The 19,661-nt window shown below is 42.1% G+C and overlaps 1 protein-coding gene across 1 annotated transcript; it reads left to right on the top strand.

Moving 5' to 3' along the window:
* Window positions 1-2,321: 2,321 nt before the first annotated feature.
* LOC122894122 (disintegrin and metalloproteinase domain-containing protein 29-like) lies at window positions 2,322-4,499 on the top strand. Its single transcript, XM_044231530.1, has one exon. The coding sequence runs from the start codon at window positions 2,322-2,324 to the stop codon at window positions 4,497-4,499; it is 2,178 nt and encodes a 725-aa protein (XP_044087465.1).
* Window positions 4,500-19,661: the final 15,162 nt, after the last annotated feature.

Genomic DNA, 19,661 nt, shown 5'->3' with positions numbered 1-19,661 from the left:
CAGAAGCAAGGAAAACCAAAGCAAAACTAAACTTTTTGTACTTAATCCAAAAGCCAACAAACCAACAAACAAATAGCAAGTTTTTCACAGGAAAGGAAATAATCCACAAAACTATTAAAAACAAGAAAAACTATGAAATGGATGTATATATTTGCAAATGCTATATCTGACAAGTGACTAGAATTCAAAAAATGTAAGTAGTTTGTAGTAATTATTTTCACATTTTCAATAGAGTGCATGTCCATGGAGCTCAGAATTCTGTCATGAGAGAAGCAGAATTCCTGTCTTTCACATTTTCACATTTGTATTATGCTAAGATCTCAATAAACATGAGAGTTACCCTCTTAACAACATTTAAGCTATACAGCACAGTATTGTTAATTACAGGTACAGAGTTTTGGAGGATATATCTAGAGCTTAAACATCTTGCATGACAGACAATTTTACCCCTTGAGATGCAACTCTCCACTGGCCCTCCCATAAGCCTCTGGAAACTGTCATTTCACTCTCTGATTTACTGTTATCTAAACCCAAATTCATCTTCACATTGTTGGAAAGGCCAGTATACAAGAGATGAGTTTTGATTGGAAAGGAATGTGAGCTTTATCCAGGAGGCCAGCCACTTGGGCAGAAGGCACACTCTTCTTCAAAAGCCAACAGTGAGATTTTGCTGCCTGACCCAGGGGATTTTAAAGGGGGTTTAGAGTAGATGATCAAAGAAGGGAATACAGTGTTTGGCAACACTTCTGGTTCACACCCAGGCTGCATGATGCCAACTACAAAAACTTACCTCAGTCACCCTGAGCCTTCAGCTGTGAAGGGAACCACATATGCTGCCAAAGTACAGGAAAGAACCACAGTGTTAGGGTCTGTAATCAAAGGCACGAGACTGATTCAAAGCAAAGGTCAAATAAAGCTTTATTTTGCACCAAGCATAGAGAATCAAACTGACCCATCAGGGCCATCTCTTGTAAAGGGGTGACCCCTCCCAGCCTTACAGACTAACTTTTAGAGAAATAGTTTAGCCAGGCTATACACAGGTGGCCAATGAGATTGCAATACACAGAGAAAACTACACAGTCATTTTAGGTCACACACAGACAGCCAATTTAATTACATTTCACCCTAGTAGATATATGTGTGCCCCACTGATTTGATGTCTCTACCTGGCCTGACCTGCCCTTGTATCTGGGCTTTGCAAGTAAGTTACTCTGGGAGGGGCAGGGTCAATCTATGTTTACTGCTTAGGGTCAATCTAAGTTTACTGCATAAACAACAAAATGGCTCCTTCTGATTAAGTAGGCCTTTACATACAGTAGAGGATTAGAGGCAAGAAAACTTCAGTCTTACCTGTGGTCAGCAGTACTTTCTGTTCTCACCAGTTGGTGTGAGAAAACAAACTTGTAACTCACCTATCTTCATGGAGTACTGGGGAGTATTTTACTCAGTAAGCTCAAAGGAAGATCTGAAAATAAATAAATTGGGGAAAAAAAAAAAAGAAAATTATAGGAAGATAAAGCAAATATTACAAACTGTTAGCTTTTAAACTGGGTGGGGGTTGGATGGTAAATGCATGTTCATTATCCTTTTCAACTTTTCTGTGTTTATAAGTTTTCATAATGACAAGATGGGGAAGTTTAATGGGCAGTTTTCCTCCTGTTACCCTTTTGATAATTTCTAATAAAGAAGAAGTGTAGATTACAGAAAAAAAAAATAAAAAAAAAATAAAAAAAAATAAAAACCAAAAAGATCAAATCACTTGCCAATGGATGGCAAACCAGGAAAATAGAGGTAACGTTACAAAGCCATTTTCTTCAATGCCTATAAGGTAAAATTTGCAATGTCTACCTCGACATGCCAACAGAGTAGAAAGGAGTGGTCTCCATGGTAATGATGGGATAATCCAGAGAAAGTGTACCCAGCAGTACCACAGGAGATGGAACTGGTAAAGGAGTGAGTTACATTATAACTGTATGTCATGTATTCAAGTATCTGGAGAAAAGATTAAACGTGATGAAAACGGGGGTGCCTCTGGGCCCAACACACTTCCCATGTCCATGTGAGCACGCATGCACATGTCTCACTCATCTCTCACACATCCACCGCAGTTGAACTGGTGTGCAGGCCCACCCACTGCCACACCCTGCGATTGTGACCTCATCCCCACAGGTGGCCCCCAGGTGTGCGGTGCTGGTAGCCTGAAGCAGCCCTCTGTTCTGTCAGATGTTCTAGGTCAGGCCCTCACTGAGGATCTTCCCTTGTTCTGTTCTCACAGACAGATATCTCTGAGCAAGGTCCTGAGTCTGGCAGGTCAGGTCACCATGAAGGCACTCCTCTTGATGCTTTCTCTCTGGGAAGGGCTGGTTCCTGCCCAGGGTTATCAAGGCCATCCCTCGTGGCGCTACATCTCCTCTGAGGTGGTCATTCCCAGGAAGGAGATGCACCATGGCAAAGGTGTTCGGATGCCAGGCTGGCTGTCCTACAGTCTGCATTTTGGGGGCAAGAGGCACATTATCCACATGCGGCACAAGAAACTGTTTTGGTCCAGACATCTGCTGATGATGACTCAGGACGACCAAGGAGCCTTGCAGATGGACTATCCCTTCATTCCTCCAGACTGTTACTACGTCGGCTACCTGGAGGAGATTCCTCTTTCCATGGTCACCGTGGACACATGCTATGGGGGTCTTGAAGGTATCATCAAGTTGGATGACCTTGCTTATGAAATCAAACCCCTCAGCAATTCCCAAAGGTTTGAACACATTGTTTCTCAGATAGTGGCAGACACAAATGCGATGGGACCTACCTATAATCTGGGATACAAGCAGGATATAGACAACTTGTTCCCTCAAGAAATTGCCATTCCAGGCTCCAGAATCAGTAACAGGATATTTTCCTCCCATAAATCCATGATCAAAGGATTTGCTCAAAGCTCCAATTCAGTATATCGTTTATATAATAATGTAACAACATGTGCAAAGTTTCTGATAGATATGGTTAGTTTAATGGACTCAATATATAAAGGCCTTGATATAAAGTTCCATCTTACTGCAGTCCTAATATTTGATGTAAGAGATCCAGTCGACATGAATGATTATAGACTTCCATCTGGTCCATACCACAGATTTCATGAGACTTACTTGTTCAGAATCATAAATCCTAGTTCATCCTTTGTTGTGGTTAAGGAAGGACCACAAGACTATCAAAATGATCCTGTAGCCTTCGGTTTATGCTCTCCTCGATGCCTACATATGGTTGGTCACCTGGGAAGACATTATTTATTGTTAGCTGTGATAACTTCCCAATACTGTGCAAGATCCATTGGTATTCCTTTTGATGATTCTGACTGCAGTTGCCAGAGGAGGTCCAGCTGCATCATGTACAGATATCCTGTGTTGACAGATTCCTTTAGTAACTGTTCTTTTGCACACTTACAAAATATTCTGAGTACTAACAAGCATTGCCTATTCAATGAAGAAGTGATATTCTTTAATACAAGCCTGACACATATACGCTGTGGAAACTCTATAGTAGAAGAGAAGGAGCAGTGTGACTGTGGCTCCATCAAGCAGTGCGCCAGCAACCCCTGCTGTGGTAACAACTGCAAACTTGAAACTACATTTCTTTGTGATAAAGGACTCTGCTGTACAAACTGCACCTTCTCTGCTGTTGGGACACTCTGTAGACCAATCCGAAACATCTGTGACCTTCCAGAGTATTGCAAGGGGGGATCTTCTGAGTGTCCTGATAATTTCTACATGCAAGATGGAACCCCCTGCACTGAAGAAGGCTACTGCTATCATGGAAACTGCACTGACCGTACCATGCACTGCAAAGAAATATTTGGTGCAAACACTGTGGAAGGGCCAGGTGCCTGCTACCGAATTAATAAAAAAGGCCACCGATTTGGACACTGTAAAAGAGAGTTTTCAGCCAGACACTTTATTCGTTGTGGGGACCAAGATGTCAAGTGTGGAAGGCTGCAGTGTACCAATGTAACTCATCTCCCTCAGTTGCAAGAACATGTGGGCTTCCATCAGTCTAAGATTTCAGGTGTCTGGTGTTGGGGGTTGGACACACATCGTTCCACAGGAACAACTGATGTTGGTCATGTGAGACCTGGTACTCCCTGTGGTCATGGAAAGTTCTGTGACAATTCTGCGTGCATCGGTACTATAGGTGAAATAAATTATGACTGTTTCCCTGAGAAATGCCATCGCAGGGGAATTTGCAACAATAACAAGAACTGCCATTGCCATGTAGGCTGGGATCCACCATTCTGTGAATTGCGAGGTAAAGGAGGAAGTATAGACAGTGGAAACCCTCCAAGAAGAATGCGGTCAATCAGACAAAGTCATGAATCGGTGATATATCTGAGAGTGGTCTTTGGTCGCATTTATGCTTTAATAGCTTCGTTCCTCATAGGTGTTGCCACCAATGTAAGAACTATCAAGACAATTACAGTTGCAGAAGAGATAGCTCATAAAGCCAATCCATAATTCATTCTCCCGACCCCTGAACAATAGGCAATCCATCCAAAGGAGGTGGCAAAGCTGACATCCACGTTTCCAGGGGTCTGCAGTAGACACGGTTTTACTAACACTTATCACCCAATTCTCACACTAAGTCTGTGATAGGTCACTGACCAGCACTCTGAACTAAACTTTTAAAAGTGCGTGGTGGTCTTGTCTCCTTATTTTTGTCAGCCTGTAAGGCCTCAGAGGAACCTGAGGCACTTTCCTGAGTACCTGAAAGAGGGGCTGGGACCTGAGCTGAGATTCCTGGGTGCAGAATTAAGGGAAGTTGCTACAAGCTCCTGCAGGGGAAAGATTCATGATGTTTCTGCAAAACAGTGCTCTTGAACACTGAGATTTTCTCATTTTCTAGGTAATCTCTCCTTCTCCAGTCCCAAAGTGTGTTCAGGGTGACTTAGGGCTACTCCCCAACCCTGTTACCTATCTCACACTGGGGTGCCTCTGGGCAGTAGGGGAGGGTGACTGGGGTGTGATCCAAACTAGTGCAAGCTATGCTATCATGGAGAGTAAGTTTCTGAATGCAGGGGACTGTGACCATGATCCTGAACATTGTGTCCCATGAAATCAATCAGAAAGGTAGACATAAGTGCCCACTGATGATTCTGTCATCCATTTGGAGCCTTTGGAAAGTTTACCCCTCCCTTCCCTCTTAGTTTGCATTTCAAGGAGCTGAACGGTGACTGTAGGTGGTTCATGGTTAATAACAAATGCCATTCTTCAGAGCAATACTCTGGGGTGGAAAGCCAGTCTATGTGTATCTAAATAACTTTCAGTGCACTATTATTCTAGACTGTAGTGTAAAATTAACAAAGATAAAATTGGGGGGGATGAACCATGAGAGACTGTGGACTCTGAGGAACTAACAGGGTTTTGGAGTGGAGTGGGGTGGGAGGTTGGGTGAGCTTGCTGGTGGGTATTGTGGAGGGCTTGTATTGCATGGAGCACTGGGTGTGGTCCATACACAATGAACTCTTGAACACTGAAAAGAAATTAAAAAAATTTAAAACAGGAAAGTGGCACTCTATCCAGAGGAATTCTAACCATTATATGAAGAATTAAATTTTTCAGATGATGTAGAAAAGCGTTGAAGTGTGGCTTCAATATCATTATTCAGCCAACATCTGTTCCTTGGCTTCAATTCTGGCCTCAGCATTTGCAAGTTCAACTATTAAAACACCACTTAAGTACCGCAAAAAAAATGTATAAAGGAATACCAAACATGTTATTTTAAATTGTCATATAATTATGCTTTTTTTCTCCTCCTGCAATACAGGTATATCATAGAGTATTTGAAATAATTTTAAAAAATCCCACAAATATAAGGCTTTGTACTTCTCCCAGCATGCACAGAAAACCACATTTAGCCTATGTCAATATTTGTTCCCAGTGATTTACTGAATACCTATAGTTTGTGCTGTTTTGTATGCATTATTTGAACCTTATTCTGTCTTCCCCAAATAAATTTTGATGTCCTATCTTTGATCTTCCTTCCAATTTCTTACATTCTGCCTACATTTAAGATCCTTTGGTCCATTTTTGTGCTAGATAATTCTATTATTTTAGTGGTGAATACCAATGGCAAAGGTAAATGGAAATTATATACCCACTCACTGTCGTGTCCTTGGAATATTGATGGTTAATGGCAAACCTCCTCACACCATGTCCCCATCCTCCTCCTGTGCCATTCCATAGCAGACATCCCCTGATGGGAGGGTCTCTCTGTCAAGGTCCCCTCCTTTCTCCTTAGGGCTCATCTGCACCTCAAATGCACTGTTTGGTGGCAAGACTTCATCACATAGGCATCTCTGTTTTCTGTTTCTGTTTTTTGTTTGTTTGTTTGTTTTTTGTTTTTAATCATTCCATCATGTTTTCCGTTATACCTAATGGCTTATGGGGGCAGGCCAAAGTGACTCTGTATGAGAAAATGTGAAACTTCTGGGCTATATGACTTTTCTCCAGGAAAGAACGTCTCCACAGACACCCCCCACCTACGAGGCAGAGTACAGGCAAGCTACAGTGCTCCGTCAGGAGCTGATGCGTGTGCGTAGCTCTGTTAATGGTTTTAACTTTTGCACCAGGCACTCAGTGGCTCTGGCTGTCACCTGAGCTGTTTTTTCTCAAGAGGTCCTAAAGCCCAAATCTGACCTAATCTGATCCTACACTACAGAAAGCTAGGCTTAAGCTTGTTTGGTATCTTTCCTAAATACATTTTCAAGATGTTATGTTTTCAGACACCATTGTTTGCAGTAAGCATAAATTTAAGATGTACATGTTGTTGAACTCTTGCATTTATATATTGCAATGTGATCACTACTGAGTGGTCATATAACGCTTTCATCACATTACATAAGTATATTTCTTTTTGCAGTGATAACTAAGACCTAGTCTCATGAAGATCTTCAAGATTACAGTACAGTATTCATGACTATAATTACTATGCTACACATTGGATCTCTAGGAATTACCTACTAGCTGCAAGTTTGTACCCTTACATGACATTTCTCCAATTCCCCCATCTCTCCACTTTTGGAAACCACCTTTCTACAAGTTCAGGGTCATTTTTTTTTTCCTTTTAATTCCACATATAAATGATAACACACTGGAATAGTCCTTTTCTGACTTATTTCACATTGCATAATGCCCTCAAAATCCATCTGTGGTGCCTCAAAGGGCTTGATATTCCTCTCTCTCAAGGTTAAGTTCTATATATATCAAATATTCTTTAGTCATGACTCCATTACAGAAGCTTGGATAATTTCCATGTCTTGGATATTGTGAGTAATGTTGCAGTAAACACGGGGTAACAAACACCTCTTTAATATACTGTATTCATTTCCTTTAGATATAGTCACAATGTTGGAATTGTTGGATCCTGTAACAGTTTGTTTTGAAATTTTTTTACAATTTATGTATTTTCAGAAAAACAGTATTCATTATTTTTTCACCACACCCAGTGCTCCATGCAATCCGTGCCCTCTATAATACCCACCACCTGGTACCCCAACCTCCCACCCCTTCGCCACTTCAAATCCTTCAGATTGTTTTTCAGAGTCCATAGTCTCTCATGGTTCACCTCCCCTTCCAATTTACCCACATCTCCTTTATCCATTCGTCTGTTGAAGGGCATCTTGGTTCTTTCCATAATTTGGCGATCGTGGCCATTGCTGCTATGAACATTGGGGTACAGATGGCCCTTCTTTTCACGACATCTGTATTTTGGGGGTAAATACCCAGGAGTGCAATTTCAGGGTCATAGGGAAGCTCTATTTTTAATTTCTTGAGGAATCTCCACACTCATCTCCAAAAAGGCTGCACCAACTTGCATTCCCACCAACAGTGTAAGAGGGTTCCCCTTTCTCCACATCCTTTCCAACACATGTTGTTTCCTGTTTTGTTAATTTTGGCCATTCTAACTGGTGTAAGGTGATATCTCAATGTGGTTTTAATTTGAATCTCCCTGATGGCTAGTGATGATGAACATTTTTTCATGTGTCTGATAGCCATTTGTATGTCTTGATTGGAGAAGTGTCTGTTCATATCTTCTGCCCATTTTTTGATGTGTTTGTCTGTTTCGTGTGGGTTGAGTTTGAGGAGTTCATTATAGATCCTGGATATCAACCTTTTGTCTGCACTGTCATTTGCAAATATCTTCTCCCATTCCGTGGGTTGCCTCTTTGTTTTTTTACTGTTTCCTTTGCTTTGCAGAAGCTTTTGATTTTGATGAAGTCCCAAATGTTTATTTTCGCTTTTGTTTCCTTTGCCTTTGGAGACGTATCTTGAAAGAAGTTGCTGTGGCTGATATCGAAGAGATAACTGCCTATGTTCTCCTCTAGGATTCTGATGGATTCCTGTCTCACGTTGAGGTCTTTTATCCATTTTGAGTTTATCTTTGTGTACGGTGTAAGAGAATGGTCGAGTTTCATTTTTCTACTTATAGCTGTCCAGTTTTCCCAGCACCATTTATTGAAGAGACTGTCATTTTTCCATTGTATATTTTTTCCTATTTTGTCGAAAATTAATTGACCATAGAGTTGACGGTCCATATCTGGGCTCTCTACTCTGTTTCATTTTAACAGTGTTTATTCTTCCGATCCAAGAGCATGGAATGGTCTTCCATCTTTTTGTGTCTTCTTCAGTTTCTTTCATGAGAGTTCTGTAGTTCCAAGAGTACAGATCCTTTACCTTGTTAGTTAGGTTTATTCCAAGGTATCTTATGGTTCTTGGTGCTATAGTAAATGGAATCGATTCTCTAATTTCCGTTTCTGTATTTTCATTGTTAGTGTATAAGAAAGCCAGTGATTTCTGCACATTGACTTTGTATCCTGCCACATTGCTGAATTGCTGTATGAGTTCTAGTAGTTTGGGGGTGGAGTCTTTTGGGTTTTCCATATAAAGAATCATGTCATCTGCAAAGAGAGGGAGAGTTTGACTTCTTCATTACCAATTTGGATACCTTTTATTTCTCTTTGTTGTCTGATTGCTATTGCTAGGATTTCTAATACTATGTTGAACAAGAGTGGTGAAAGTGGGCATCCTTGTCTTGTTCCTGATCTCAACGGGAAGGCTGCAAGCTTTTTCCGATTGAGGATGATATTTGCTGTGGGTCTTTCATAGATAGATTTGATGAGGTTCATGAATGTTCCTTCTATCCCTATACTTTGAAGCGTTTTAATCAGTAGCGGATGCTGGAATTTGTCATATGCTTTTTCTGCATCAGTTGAGAGGAACAGGTGGTTCTTCTCTGTTCTCATATTAATCTGTTGCATCACATTGATTGATTTCCGAATGCTGAACCATCCTTGTAGTCCAGGGATGAATCCCACCTGATCATGGTGGATAATATTTTTAATGTGCTGTTGGATCCTGTTGGCTAGGATCTTGTTGAGAATCTTACCATCCATATTCATCAGTGAAAATGGTCTAAAATTCTCCTTTTTGGTAGGGTCCGTGCCTGCTTTGGGGATCAGAGTAATGCTGGCTTCATAGAAAGAGTCTGGAAGTTTTCCTTCTGCTTCAATTTTTTGAAACAGATTCAGGAGAATAGGTGTTATTTATTCTTTGAAACATTTGGGATGCAGCAAAAATGGTTCTAAGAGGGAAGTATATAGCTATACAGGCCTCCTCAAGCAGCAAAAAATGTCTCAAATATATGACCTAAGCTTATACCTGAAAAAGCTAGAAAAGGAACAACAAACAGAGCCTAAAGCCAGAGGAGAATGACAATGATAAAGAAACAGGAAAAATAAATGATACAGAAACAAACCAAACAGTGAAACAGGTCAAGGAAACCAGGACCTGGTTCTTTGGGAAAAAAATCAATAAAATTGATAAATCCCTAGTCAGACTCATAAAAAAAGAGAGAAAAAGGAACCCAAAAAATAAAAGCACAAGCGAAAGAGGAAAAATAACAACAAACCACACAAAACCACAAACAATTATAAGAGAATATTATGAAAAACTATATGGCAACAAATTAACAACCTAGAAGAAATGGATAAATTCTTAAAAACCTACCAAACCTACCAAAACTGAAACAGGAAGAAATAGAAAATTTGAACAGACCCATAACCAGCAAAGAAATTGAACCAGTAACAAAAATCTCCCAACAAACAAAAGTCCAGGACCACATGGCTACACAGGTGAATTCTACAGGTATTTAAAGAAAAGTTAATACCTATTCTTTCCAAACTATTTCAAAAATTTAAAAAAGGGCAGAAAACTTCCAAATCCATTCTGAAAGGCCAGTATTACCCTGATACCAAAACCAGTAATAGACCCCACTAAAAAAGAGCACTAAGGGGCCAATATCCCTGATGAACATGGATGCAATAATTCTTAAAAAAATACTAGCAAACTGAACCCAACAATACATTAAAAAAATCTTTCACCAAGACGCCTGGGGAGCTCAGTTGGTTGAGCGGCTGCCTTCGGCTCCAGTCGTGATCCCAGCATCCTGGGATTGAGTCCCACGTCGGGCTCCTTGCTCAGCAGGGAGTCTGCTTCTCCCTCTGCCTCTGCCTGCCTCTCTGTCTGCCTGTGCTCGCTGTCTCTGACAAATAAATAAATAAATAAAATCTTTAAAAAAAATCATTCACCATGATCAAATGAGATTTATTCAATATAAAGAATGGTTCACTATTTGCAAATCAATCAGTGTGAGATAGCACATCAATAAGAGAAAGGATAAGAACTATGTGATCAATAGAAGCAGAAAAAGCATCTGACAAAGTACAACATCTACTCATGAAAAAATCTTCCACAAAGTAGGTTTAGAGGGAACACACCTCAATGTAATAAAGGCCATATATGAGAAACCCACAGTTAACATCATCCTCAATGGGGAAGAACTGAGAGCTTTTCCTGTACAGTGAGGAAGAAGACAGGGATGTCCTGTCTCGTCACTGTAATTCAACATCACCTGGACGTCCTAGCCACAGCAGTCAGACAACAGAAAGTGATGAAAGGCATCCAAATCAGCAAGGAAGGAGTCAAACTGTCACTATTTGTAGATGACATGATAGTCTATACAGAAAACCCAAAAGACTCCACCAAAAAACTGCTAGAACTGATAAACAAGTTCGGTAAAGTCACAGGATACAAAATCAATGCACTGAAATCTTGTATCTCTATACATGAATAATGAAGTAGCAGAAGGAGAAATTAAGGAATCAATCCCATTCACAACTGCATCGAAAGTAATAAGACACTTAAGGATAAACTTAACCAAGGAGGTAAAAGACCTGTACTCTGAAAACTATAAAACACGGAGGAAAGAAATCAAAGATGACGCAAAGAAATGGAAAGACGTTCTATGCTCATGGATTGGAAAAACAAATATCATGAAAACGTCCCAGCTACCCAAAGCAAACTACATATTTAATACAATCTCTATCCAGACAGCACCAGCATTCTTCACGGAGCTAGAACAAAGAATCATAACATTGTACGGAACCGGGAGGAGTCAGGATGGCAGAGGAGTAGCAGGCTGAGATGACATCAGGTCAAAGGAGTTCAGCTAGATAGTTTATCAAACCACTGCGAACACCTACAAATCCAACAGGAGATCGAAGAGAAGAAGAGCAGCAATTCTAGAAACAGAAAACTGACCACTTTCGGGAAGGCAGGACGGGCGCAGAAGTGAATCCCAAGCCACAGGGAGCTAGACCGCGGGGGGAGGGGCCGGCTCCCGGGAAGCGGCGGAGCCACGGAGCCCCAAACCAGAACTTTTAAAAGTCTGCTCCACTGAGGGACGTCGCTCCAGAGGCTAGCCGGGGTGAAGCCCACATGGGGACAGCATGGTCCCTGGTCCCACGGGGTCACAGAAGGATCGGGGGTGTGTGCGTGTGGCATGGCTCACAGGTATCAGAGCGGGGAAGCCGGCTACAGAGACAGAGCTGAGCAGTGAGCTCTCAGCTCAGGGTTACCTTAAACTGTAATCTGCGGGCCAGTGCTCTTTGAGCAGGGACCCCGCAAGTGGCAGATCCAGGGAGACCCCCTTGGAAGGGTGGCAGGGATCTGCTGGGCTTGGAGATTCCAGGAGGGGCCGTGAGCCAGAGCCAGAGACGCTTGGTCACAGGCCGGGTGAGCTCGGCACGAAGCTGGAGGCCAGGGAGACAGGCGGGACTGACGGCTTTTCTCCGAGGGCGCACTGGGGAGCGGGGCCCCGAGCTCTCGGCTCCTCCAGGCCGGAGCTTGGGAGGCCACCATCTTCATTCCTGTCCTCTGGAACTCTATGGAAAGCGCTCAGGGAACAAAAGCTACCGAGCAGATGACTCAGCCCGGCCCCTGGCAAGGGCGGTGCAGTTCCGCCTCGGGCAAAGACACTTGAGAATCACTACACCAGGCCCCTTCCCCAGAAGACCAGCAAGAAATCCAGCCAAGACCAAGTTCACTTACCAAGGAGAACAGCGAACAGCGGAATTCCAGAGGAGGAGAAAGCAAAGCATGGAATTCAAGGATTTCTCCCCATGATTCTTTAGTCTTACAAAGTTAATTTGTTTTAATTTTATTTTTTTCTTATTCTAATTTTTTAAACTTTTACTCTTTCCTCTTTTAATGCTTTTTAACTAGTTTATCTTAACAATACTTTCATTAAAAAAATCTTTTAGACCTTTCATTATTAGAGTCATATTTTATCCTTCATTGTATCTAACTTTATTTTTTGTATACACATAGGGTTTTTTCTTCTAAAAAAATTTGGGATACAACTTCTAATAGATCAAAATATACCCTAATTCTAGCACAGGGCTTTGTTCTAGTCTCCAGCCTGAGCAAATTCTTTCCACTTTCTTTTTCCAACCAACTTATCAACTCCTTTTTAAGAAATTAAAAAAAAAATTTATCTTTACAGCCATATTCCATCCCTTCATTGTGTTTACCCTTATTTGTGTACACACACACACACACACACACACACATATATGTATAAAGGTTTTTCTTTCCTTAAAATTTTGGGAGGTAGTTTATTCTAAGAGACCAAAATGCTCCCAAAATTAAGTGGGTGACTCTGTTCTATTCACCAGTCTAATATATATATTTTCTTTTTTTTTCTTTAATTTTTTTGAACTTCTTTTTACCCCCTTTCTTTACCCCACAATTTGGGGTCTCTTCTAATTTTGTTAATACACACTTTTTTCTGGGGTCTTTGCCACCTGTTTAGTATTTTATTCTCTCCTTCATATATTCCTATCTGGATAAAATGACAAGACAGAAAAACTCATCACAAAAGAAAAAAGAATAAGAAGCAGTACTGAAGGCTAGGGACCTAATCAATACAGACATTGGTAATATGTCAGATCTAGAATTCAGAATGATGATTCACAAGGTGCTAGCTGGGCTTGAAAAAGGCATGGAAGATATTAGAGAAATTCTGTCTGGAGAAATAAAAGCCCTTTCTGGAGAAATAAAAGACTCTTATTGCTAGGATAAGTGAGGCAGAAGAGAGAATTAGCGATATAGAAGACCAAATGATGGAGAATAAAGAAGCTGAGCAAAAGAAAGACAAACAACTATTGGACCACAAGGGGAGAATTAGAGAGGTAAGTGATACCATAAGACAAAACAACATTAGAATAAATGGGATTCCAGAAGAAGAAGAGAGAGGGGAGCAGAAAGTATATTGGAGTGAATTATTACAGAGAATTCCCCTAATATGGCAAAGGGAACAAGCATTGAAATCCAGGAGGCACAGAGAACCCCTCAAAATCAATAAGAATAGGTCCACACCCCATCATCTAATAGTAAAACTGACAAGTCTTAGTGACAAAGAGAAAACCCTGAAAGCAGCCTGGGACAAGAAGTCTACAACATACAATGGTAAAAATATTAGACTGGCAGCAGACTTATCCACAGAGACCTCGCAGGCCAGAAAGAACTGGCATGACATAGTCAGAGCATGAACTGAGAAAAACATGCAGCCAAGAATACTCTATCCAGCTAGGCTATCATTGAAAATAGAAGGAGAGATGAAAAACTTCCAGGACAAATAAAAACCAAAAGAATTTGTAAACACCAAACCAGCTCTACAGGAAATATTGAAAGGGGTCCTCTAAGCAAAGAGAGAGCCTAAAAATAGTAGACCAGAAAGGAACAGAGACAACATACAGTAACAGTCACCTTACAGGCAATACAATGACACTGAATTCATATCTCTCAATAGTTAACCTGAATCTAAATGGGCTAAATGCCTCAATCAAAAGACACAGGTTATCAGATAAAAAAACAAAACCCATCAATATGCTGTCTACTAGAAACTCATTTTAGACCCAAAGACACCTCCAGATTTAGAGTGAGGGGGTGGAAAACAATTTACCATGCTAATGGACTGCAAAAGAAAGCTGGAGTGGCAATCCTTATATCAGATAAATTAGATTTTAAGACAAAGACTATAATAAGAGATGAGGAAGGACACTATATCATACTCAAGGGGTCTGTCCAACAAGAAGATCTAACAATTTTAAATATCTATGCCCCTAACATGGGAGCAGCCAACTATATAAACCAATTAATAACAATAAAAAAAACACATCAACAATAATACAATAATAGTAGGGGACTTTAACACCCCCCTCACTGAAATGGACCCATCATCCAAGCAAAAGATCAACAAGGAAATAAAGGCCTTAAATGACACACTTGACCAGATGGACATCACAGATCTATTCAGAACATTCCATCCCAAAGCAACAGAATACACATTCTTCTCTAGTGCCCATGGAACCTCCTCCAGAATAGATCATATCCCGGGTCACAAATCAGGTCTCAACTGGTACCAAAAGATTGGGATCATTCCCTGCATATTTTCAGACCACAATGCTCTGAAAAGCATTCACAAGAGGAAATTTGGAAATAACCCAAATACATGGAGGCTAAAGAGCATCCTTCTAAAGAATGAATGGGTCAATCAGGAAACTGAAGAAGAATTGAAAAAATTCATGGAGACAAATGATAATGAAAACACAATGGTTTAAAACCTGGGGACACCACAAAGGCGGTCCTGAGAGGAAAGTATATAGCAATACAAGCCTTTCTCAAGAAACAAGAAAGGTCTCAAGTACACAACCTAACCCTACACCTAAAGGAGCTGGAGAAAGAACAACAAAGAAAGCAGAGGTTCCTCAGATGGTTAAAAGTACAACTGCCCTCCCGCCCAGCCGCTGCACTACTGGGTATTTGCCCAACGGGACATGAAAACCCTAATTCAAAGGGATACGTACACCTTGGGTGCCTGTAGCGGTGTCATCAACAGCAAGCTGTGGAAAGAGCCCAGGCGTCCACCAACAGAAAATGCAGAAAGAAGGCAGGCTGCTTACGTGCAGTGGAACCCTGTGCAGCCGTCAGAAGTAGAGTTTAGTGATTCATCGCTTGCGTACGACACCCAAAACCACGAGACCTTGCAATGAGATCCGGCCAACTGCCACTTGCTGTCGTGTGGATGAAGCACAGTAAGTCAGAGAAAGACAAATACCACGTGATTTCACGCATTTCTGGAATTTAAGATGAACACAGGGCAAGTGGGAAAAACAGAGGCAGGGACCCAAACCATAAGAGACTCTTAGCAACAGAGAACACACTGAGGGTCGCTGGCGCAAGGTGGGTGGACGGTGGGCCGGACGGGGGATGGTTAGGGCACTTGGGATGAGCACTGGGAAGAACTAAAAATAGATAAAATTAGATTGTGGGATGAGTTGCATCATTCCATGCATATACTAAAAATCATTGACACGGTTTGATAAATGATTTGTATGGGACATGAACTATGTCTCAGTAAAGTTGCTTTTGAAAAGAAAGAAAGAGAAAGAAAACATCTAGATTATCACTTCTTGAAATTCCAAAAAGTAAAAGTGCAATAAAGAGTGAAAAACAAAAAAAGACCTATGGGGCAACATCAGTGTGTGTAATCAAAATCCTAGAACAAGGGGAGAGAATGAAGCAGAATAGAACATTTCAAGAAATGATGAATGAAAATTTCCTGAATTTGGTGATGGACATAAATTTAAACACTCAAGTTCAGCCCAACCTAAGAGGATAAAGATAAAGAAAACCTAGTCACGTTCTAGTCAATTTGGTGAAAAGAAAGAGAAAATCTTGGAAGTAACCAAAGGAAAATGACACATTTTCTATAGATGAGCAATCATGTGAATTACAACAAACTTTTCATCAGAAACCGTGGTGACCAGAAGACAACAGAAGACACCTTTAAAGGGCTGGGAAAACAAAGGACGGCCTTCCATAAGCTAGAATTCTGTATCCGGCCAAAAACCTTTAAGAATGAAGGGAAAATAGTTTCTAGATAAAAGAGAAAGAAGCAAGAAGAGGAGAGAAAACAAATGAGGTAGAGAAGAAAAATCAGATTTTTACAAGTTTTCTGTTACCACACTCTTTAGGGTCCTGCAGAGACCGAAGGGATGGGGGATGGGCTTTCAGGCTCTTACTTAGATGAATGAAGCACGAATTCACATGAAGTTTTTAGGACGTTTTATCTGATCTACTTCAGCTTATGTATCGCCCAGAGTCATATCTACTCCTGAGGGTCTAAAGCCACTACCTGAACTGTTCCATCCTTGTCAGGGCTAAATCCCGATTCTTTATTCACCAACAGCACAACAGTATGAATTATGGGAGGAGGTGTGTTCTGAAATAAGAAAGAAATACTGATTAGCTTTGTAATATTTAACTGATTTCATGAAATTGTCTAACTTGATGGATGCTACTTCTGTTTTGATACTTTCCCCAAGAATCTCAAAGGTATAAAATGTAACTGCCTTTGCTCTAAATGGACATTATTGGACCTTATAATTTGACCAATAATTGACATTATTTGACCTTTTGCATGTAAATTTTTAGTGATAAGTTTGTTGGTTATAATTTATGGATAATAAAATGCACCCTCTCAAATACAGAGTTCTCTAAATTTGACAGAACTTATAGTCCTGGAACCACCATCACAGTCAAGACATACACAACGGTTCAGCAGCCCCCAATTTCCCGAAGCTGCTCTGGCAAGCCCCCGGCCTCTGGCAGTTACTCATCTGTCTGCCGCGTCCATAAACTTGCCTGGTCCAGAAATCCACACACGGCCTCACGCAGCACAGAGCACCTGCCGCTCGGCCGAGCCGTGCAGGCTCCTGGTTCGTCCCTGTCTGCGGAAGAAGTCCCCGGCCCGCAGGCGCTACGGCTCCCCCACCGCTCACCGGCTAGAGGACGTCCGGCTTGTCTCCACTTTGTGGCAGCCGTAGACAAAGCCCCTGTAACTGCATGAGAAGGTAAGTTTCCATTTCTCCCGGGGAAGCATCTGGCGGTAGGACTGCGGGGTCTCGCGGCAAGTGTGTTCTAGCTTCTGAAGAAACTGGAGTGTTTGTCCACTTGCATTTCCAGGAGCAACCCCGAGCCCTCGCTATGGGCAGGTTTGGTGTGTTGCCCCATTTTGGCTACAAGCTGTGTTTCTCCAGTGATTACCGGTGTTGAACACACGTTCACATGCTTCTCTGCCATTCGTGTATCTTCTTGGGTCAAACGTGTTCAAACCTTGGCCGTATTTCATTGGGCTGTTTACCTTGCTGCCGAGTTCTGGGATTTCGAACATTTCCGACACAAGGTCTTTATCGGATCTGGGTTTTGCATACATTGTCTCCCAACTCCTGGCTTGTATTTTCATTTTAGTGACAGTGTCTTTTGAAGAAAATTTTTCAAAATTTTGATGAAGTCTACCTTATCATAGTTTTCTTTATGGGTCACGGTGCTGCTGTCACAGCTGAGGCATCTTAGCCCGATGAAGGTCCTGAAGACCTTCTCCTGTTTCCTCCTGGTGGTTCTTAGTAGAGCACACAGGTCTGGGACCCACTCGTGATTTTTGTGCACAGTATGAGGCATGTGTTCCATATTGGGGTTCCAACCCTGTTTTGTTTTGTTTGGACATGTTTTTAAACTTTAAACAAACCTCCTTGACTTCTGTTTGCTAGATTACATTGAGGTCAGATCATTCAACAATAAAATTATTTTATTTTCATAGTGCTTGCTTCTTCACTCATATTTTCTAAAGCTTTAATTTTTAAGTTTCTTGTAGGAATAAGCAGACTTTAGGCTTTTGGTAATCCCCAATATCAATCCCCTATTTGACTGGATAGGCCTCCAAAATAACCAGTACTTAATTTGTATTAAATTAATCTTATCTATTTACATTTTTGTTATGTGGCTTCTTATGAATGACATTCCACAAACATTCATTTCATGAGTCATAAACATTCATTCGATAAGTAAAAACCATAGAAAACCATGGAAAAAACATTCCTGCTTTTTTATTTGAGTCATTTTCTATTTCACTCAGTTTAGGTCAACACTTCGGTTATTATGAATTAAAACTACACGGTTTTGTGAAGTGTTTCGTATTTCTCATATATCCCTACTTGAGTGATTTTCTCTGCAGGACTTGTTGCTACCGCGGAGGAGACGGGTGTGAGTTTTCAGACAAGTGAGAACACAGTGTGTGCCTCAGGACGAGCGTCCTATCAGCGTGTAGAAGTTACGTGCTGTGGGTGGGGTAGGGATAAGTAATTCTTAGCATTTTCTTCCACCATGAAATGAAAAAAACCATCATTTCCTTTTCAAGATGTAAATCTTATGTATTGGAACTTTAATGATTTAATAAATTTGAAGTATCGTCACTGGAGGCAGTTAGGAGATTCTATTGTTTGCCCTGTACAGAAAAATTTCACGACTTCCGTATATTCCTCAGAAATAAAACTGAAAATGGAAGCATGACCCTTAAATTCGGCTTATTTCCAGTCACCTGGCTCTGGTTACAGCTCCTGTATGCCTGAGCCAAACCCGGGGTGGAGGGAGGCCTCCCCCTGAAGGAGGCCCCAGACCTCAGGGCAGTCTGAACATCGCACGCGGAGGACGGAGAAGAGTGGATTCCCGGCGTTCCTTCGAAGATCCACTTGCAACAGAAACTGAAAGATGCAGCTGACGCCTCTCCAGCTTCTGCTCTGGGAGAAGTGTGGGCAGAGAGGGACTGTCCTACTCAGGGCTCATTCCACCGCGTGGGACCCAAGTGGCCCAGGGCTTCAGGGAAGCCCGAACAAACAGAAGGGCTGGGTGTTCTCACCCAGGAAAAAGGTCGGTGGTTCCGTGGGCAGCTGCAGGGCTCAGAGGCCACGCGTGCGGTGGGCCGGGGTCTCGCACACACGGGCGTGAGTGGCTGCTAAGCGTGTGCATCAACAAGGAGGGCTCGGGCGTCGGTCTTTGGGGCTGGACACTTAATTTTCAAGTATTTATGGGATGCCCAAGAAGTAGAGGCCACCCCAGTCCTCTGGCTCCTGGGAATTCCTGCAAAGCCGCAGACGTGCCTCAGTGTCCCGGGTCTGTGACCTGTTTGACACGACACACGCAGAGCACGGCACGGTGAGGGGCCCGCAGGCAGCTGCAGGCTCGGCGCTCTTCCTGGCCCCCACGTGACCTCGCACGAGGCCAGGGCCACACGGGTCCCTCGTCAGGGGGTGGCGGTGGTCACCTGACCTCCACACCAGCCCCACGTGGGACATTGTCGTGCGTCTACCCGAGGTCCTCGAGCCCCGCACCGCGAGAGCGGCCCCAGCCCGGCCTCCGTGGCCTCCCCGCGCCCCGGCC

Source organism: Neovison vison, chromosome 13 (assembly GCF_020171115.1).
Source record: "Neovison vison isolate M4711 chromosome 13, ASM_NN_V1, whole genome shotgun sequence".
Lineage (NCBI taxonomy): Eukaryota > Metazoa > Chordata > Mammalia > Carnivora > Mustelidae > Neogale > Neogale vison.
The sequence above is the reverse complement of the archived record's forward strand: the minus strand, read 5'-3'. Positions and strand labels throughout refer to the sequence as shown.

What these genes read in the sequence shown, in the direction of transcription:
- LOC122894122 (XM_044231530.1), top strand. Translation starts at nt 2,322, where the DNA reads ATGAAGGCACTCCTCTTGATGCTTTCTCTCTGGGAAGGGCTGGTTCCT.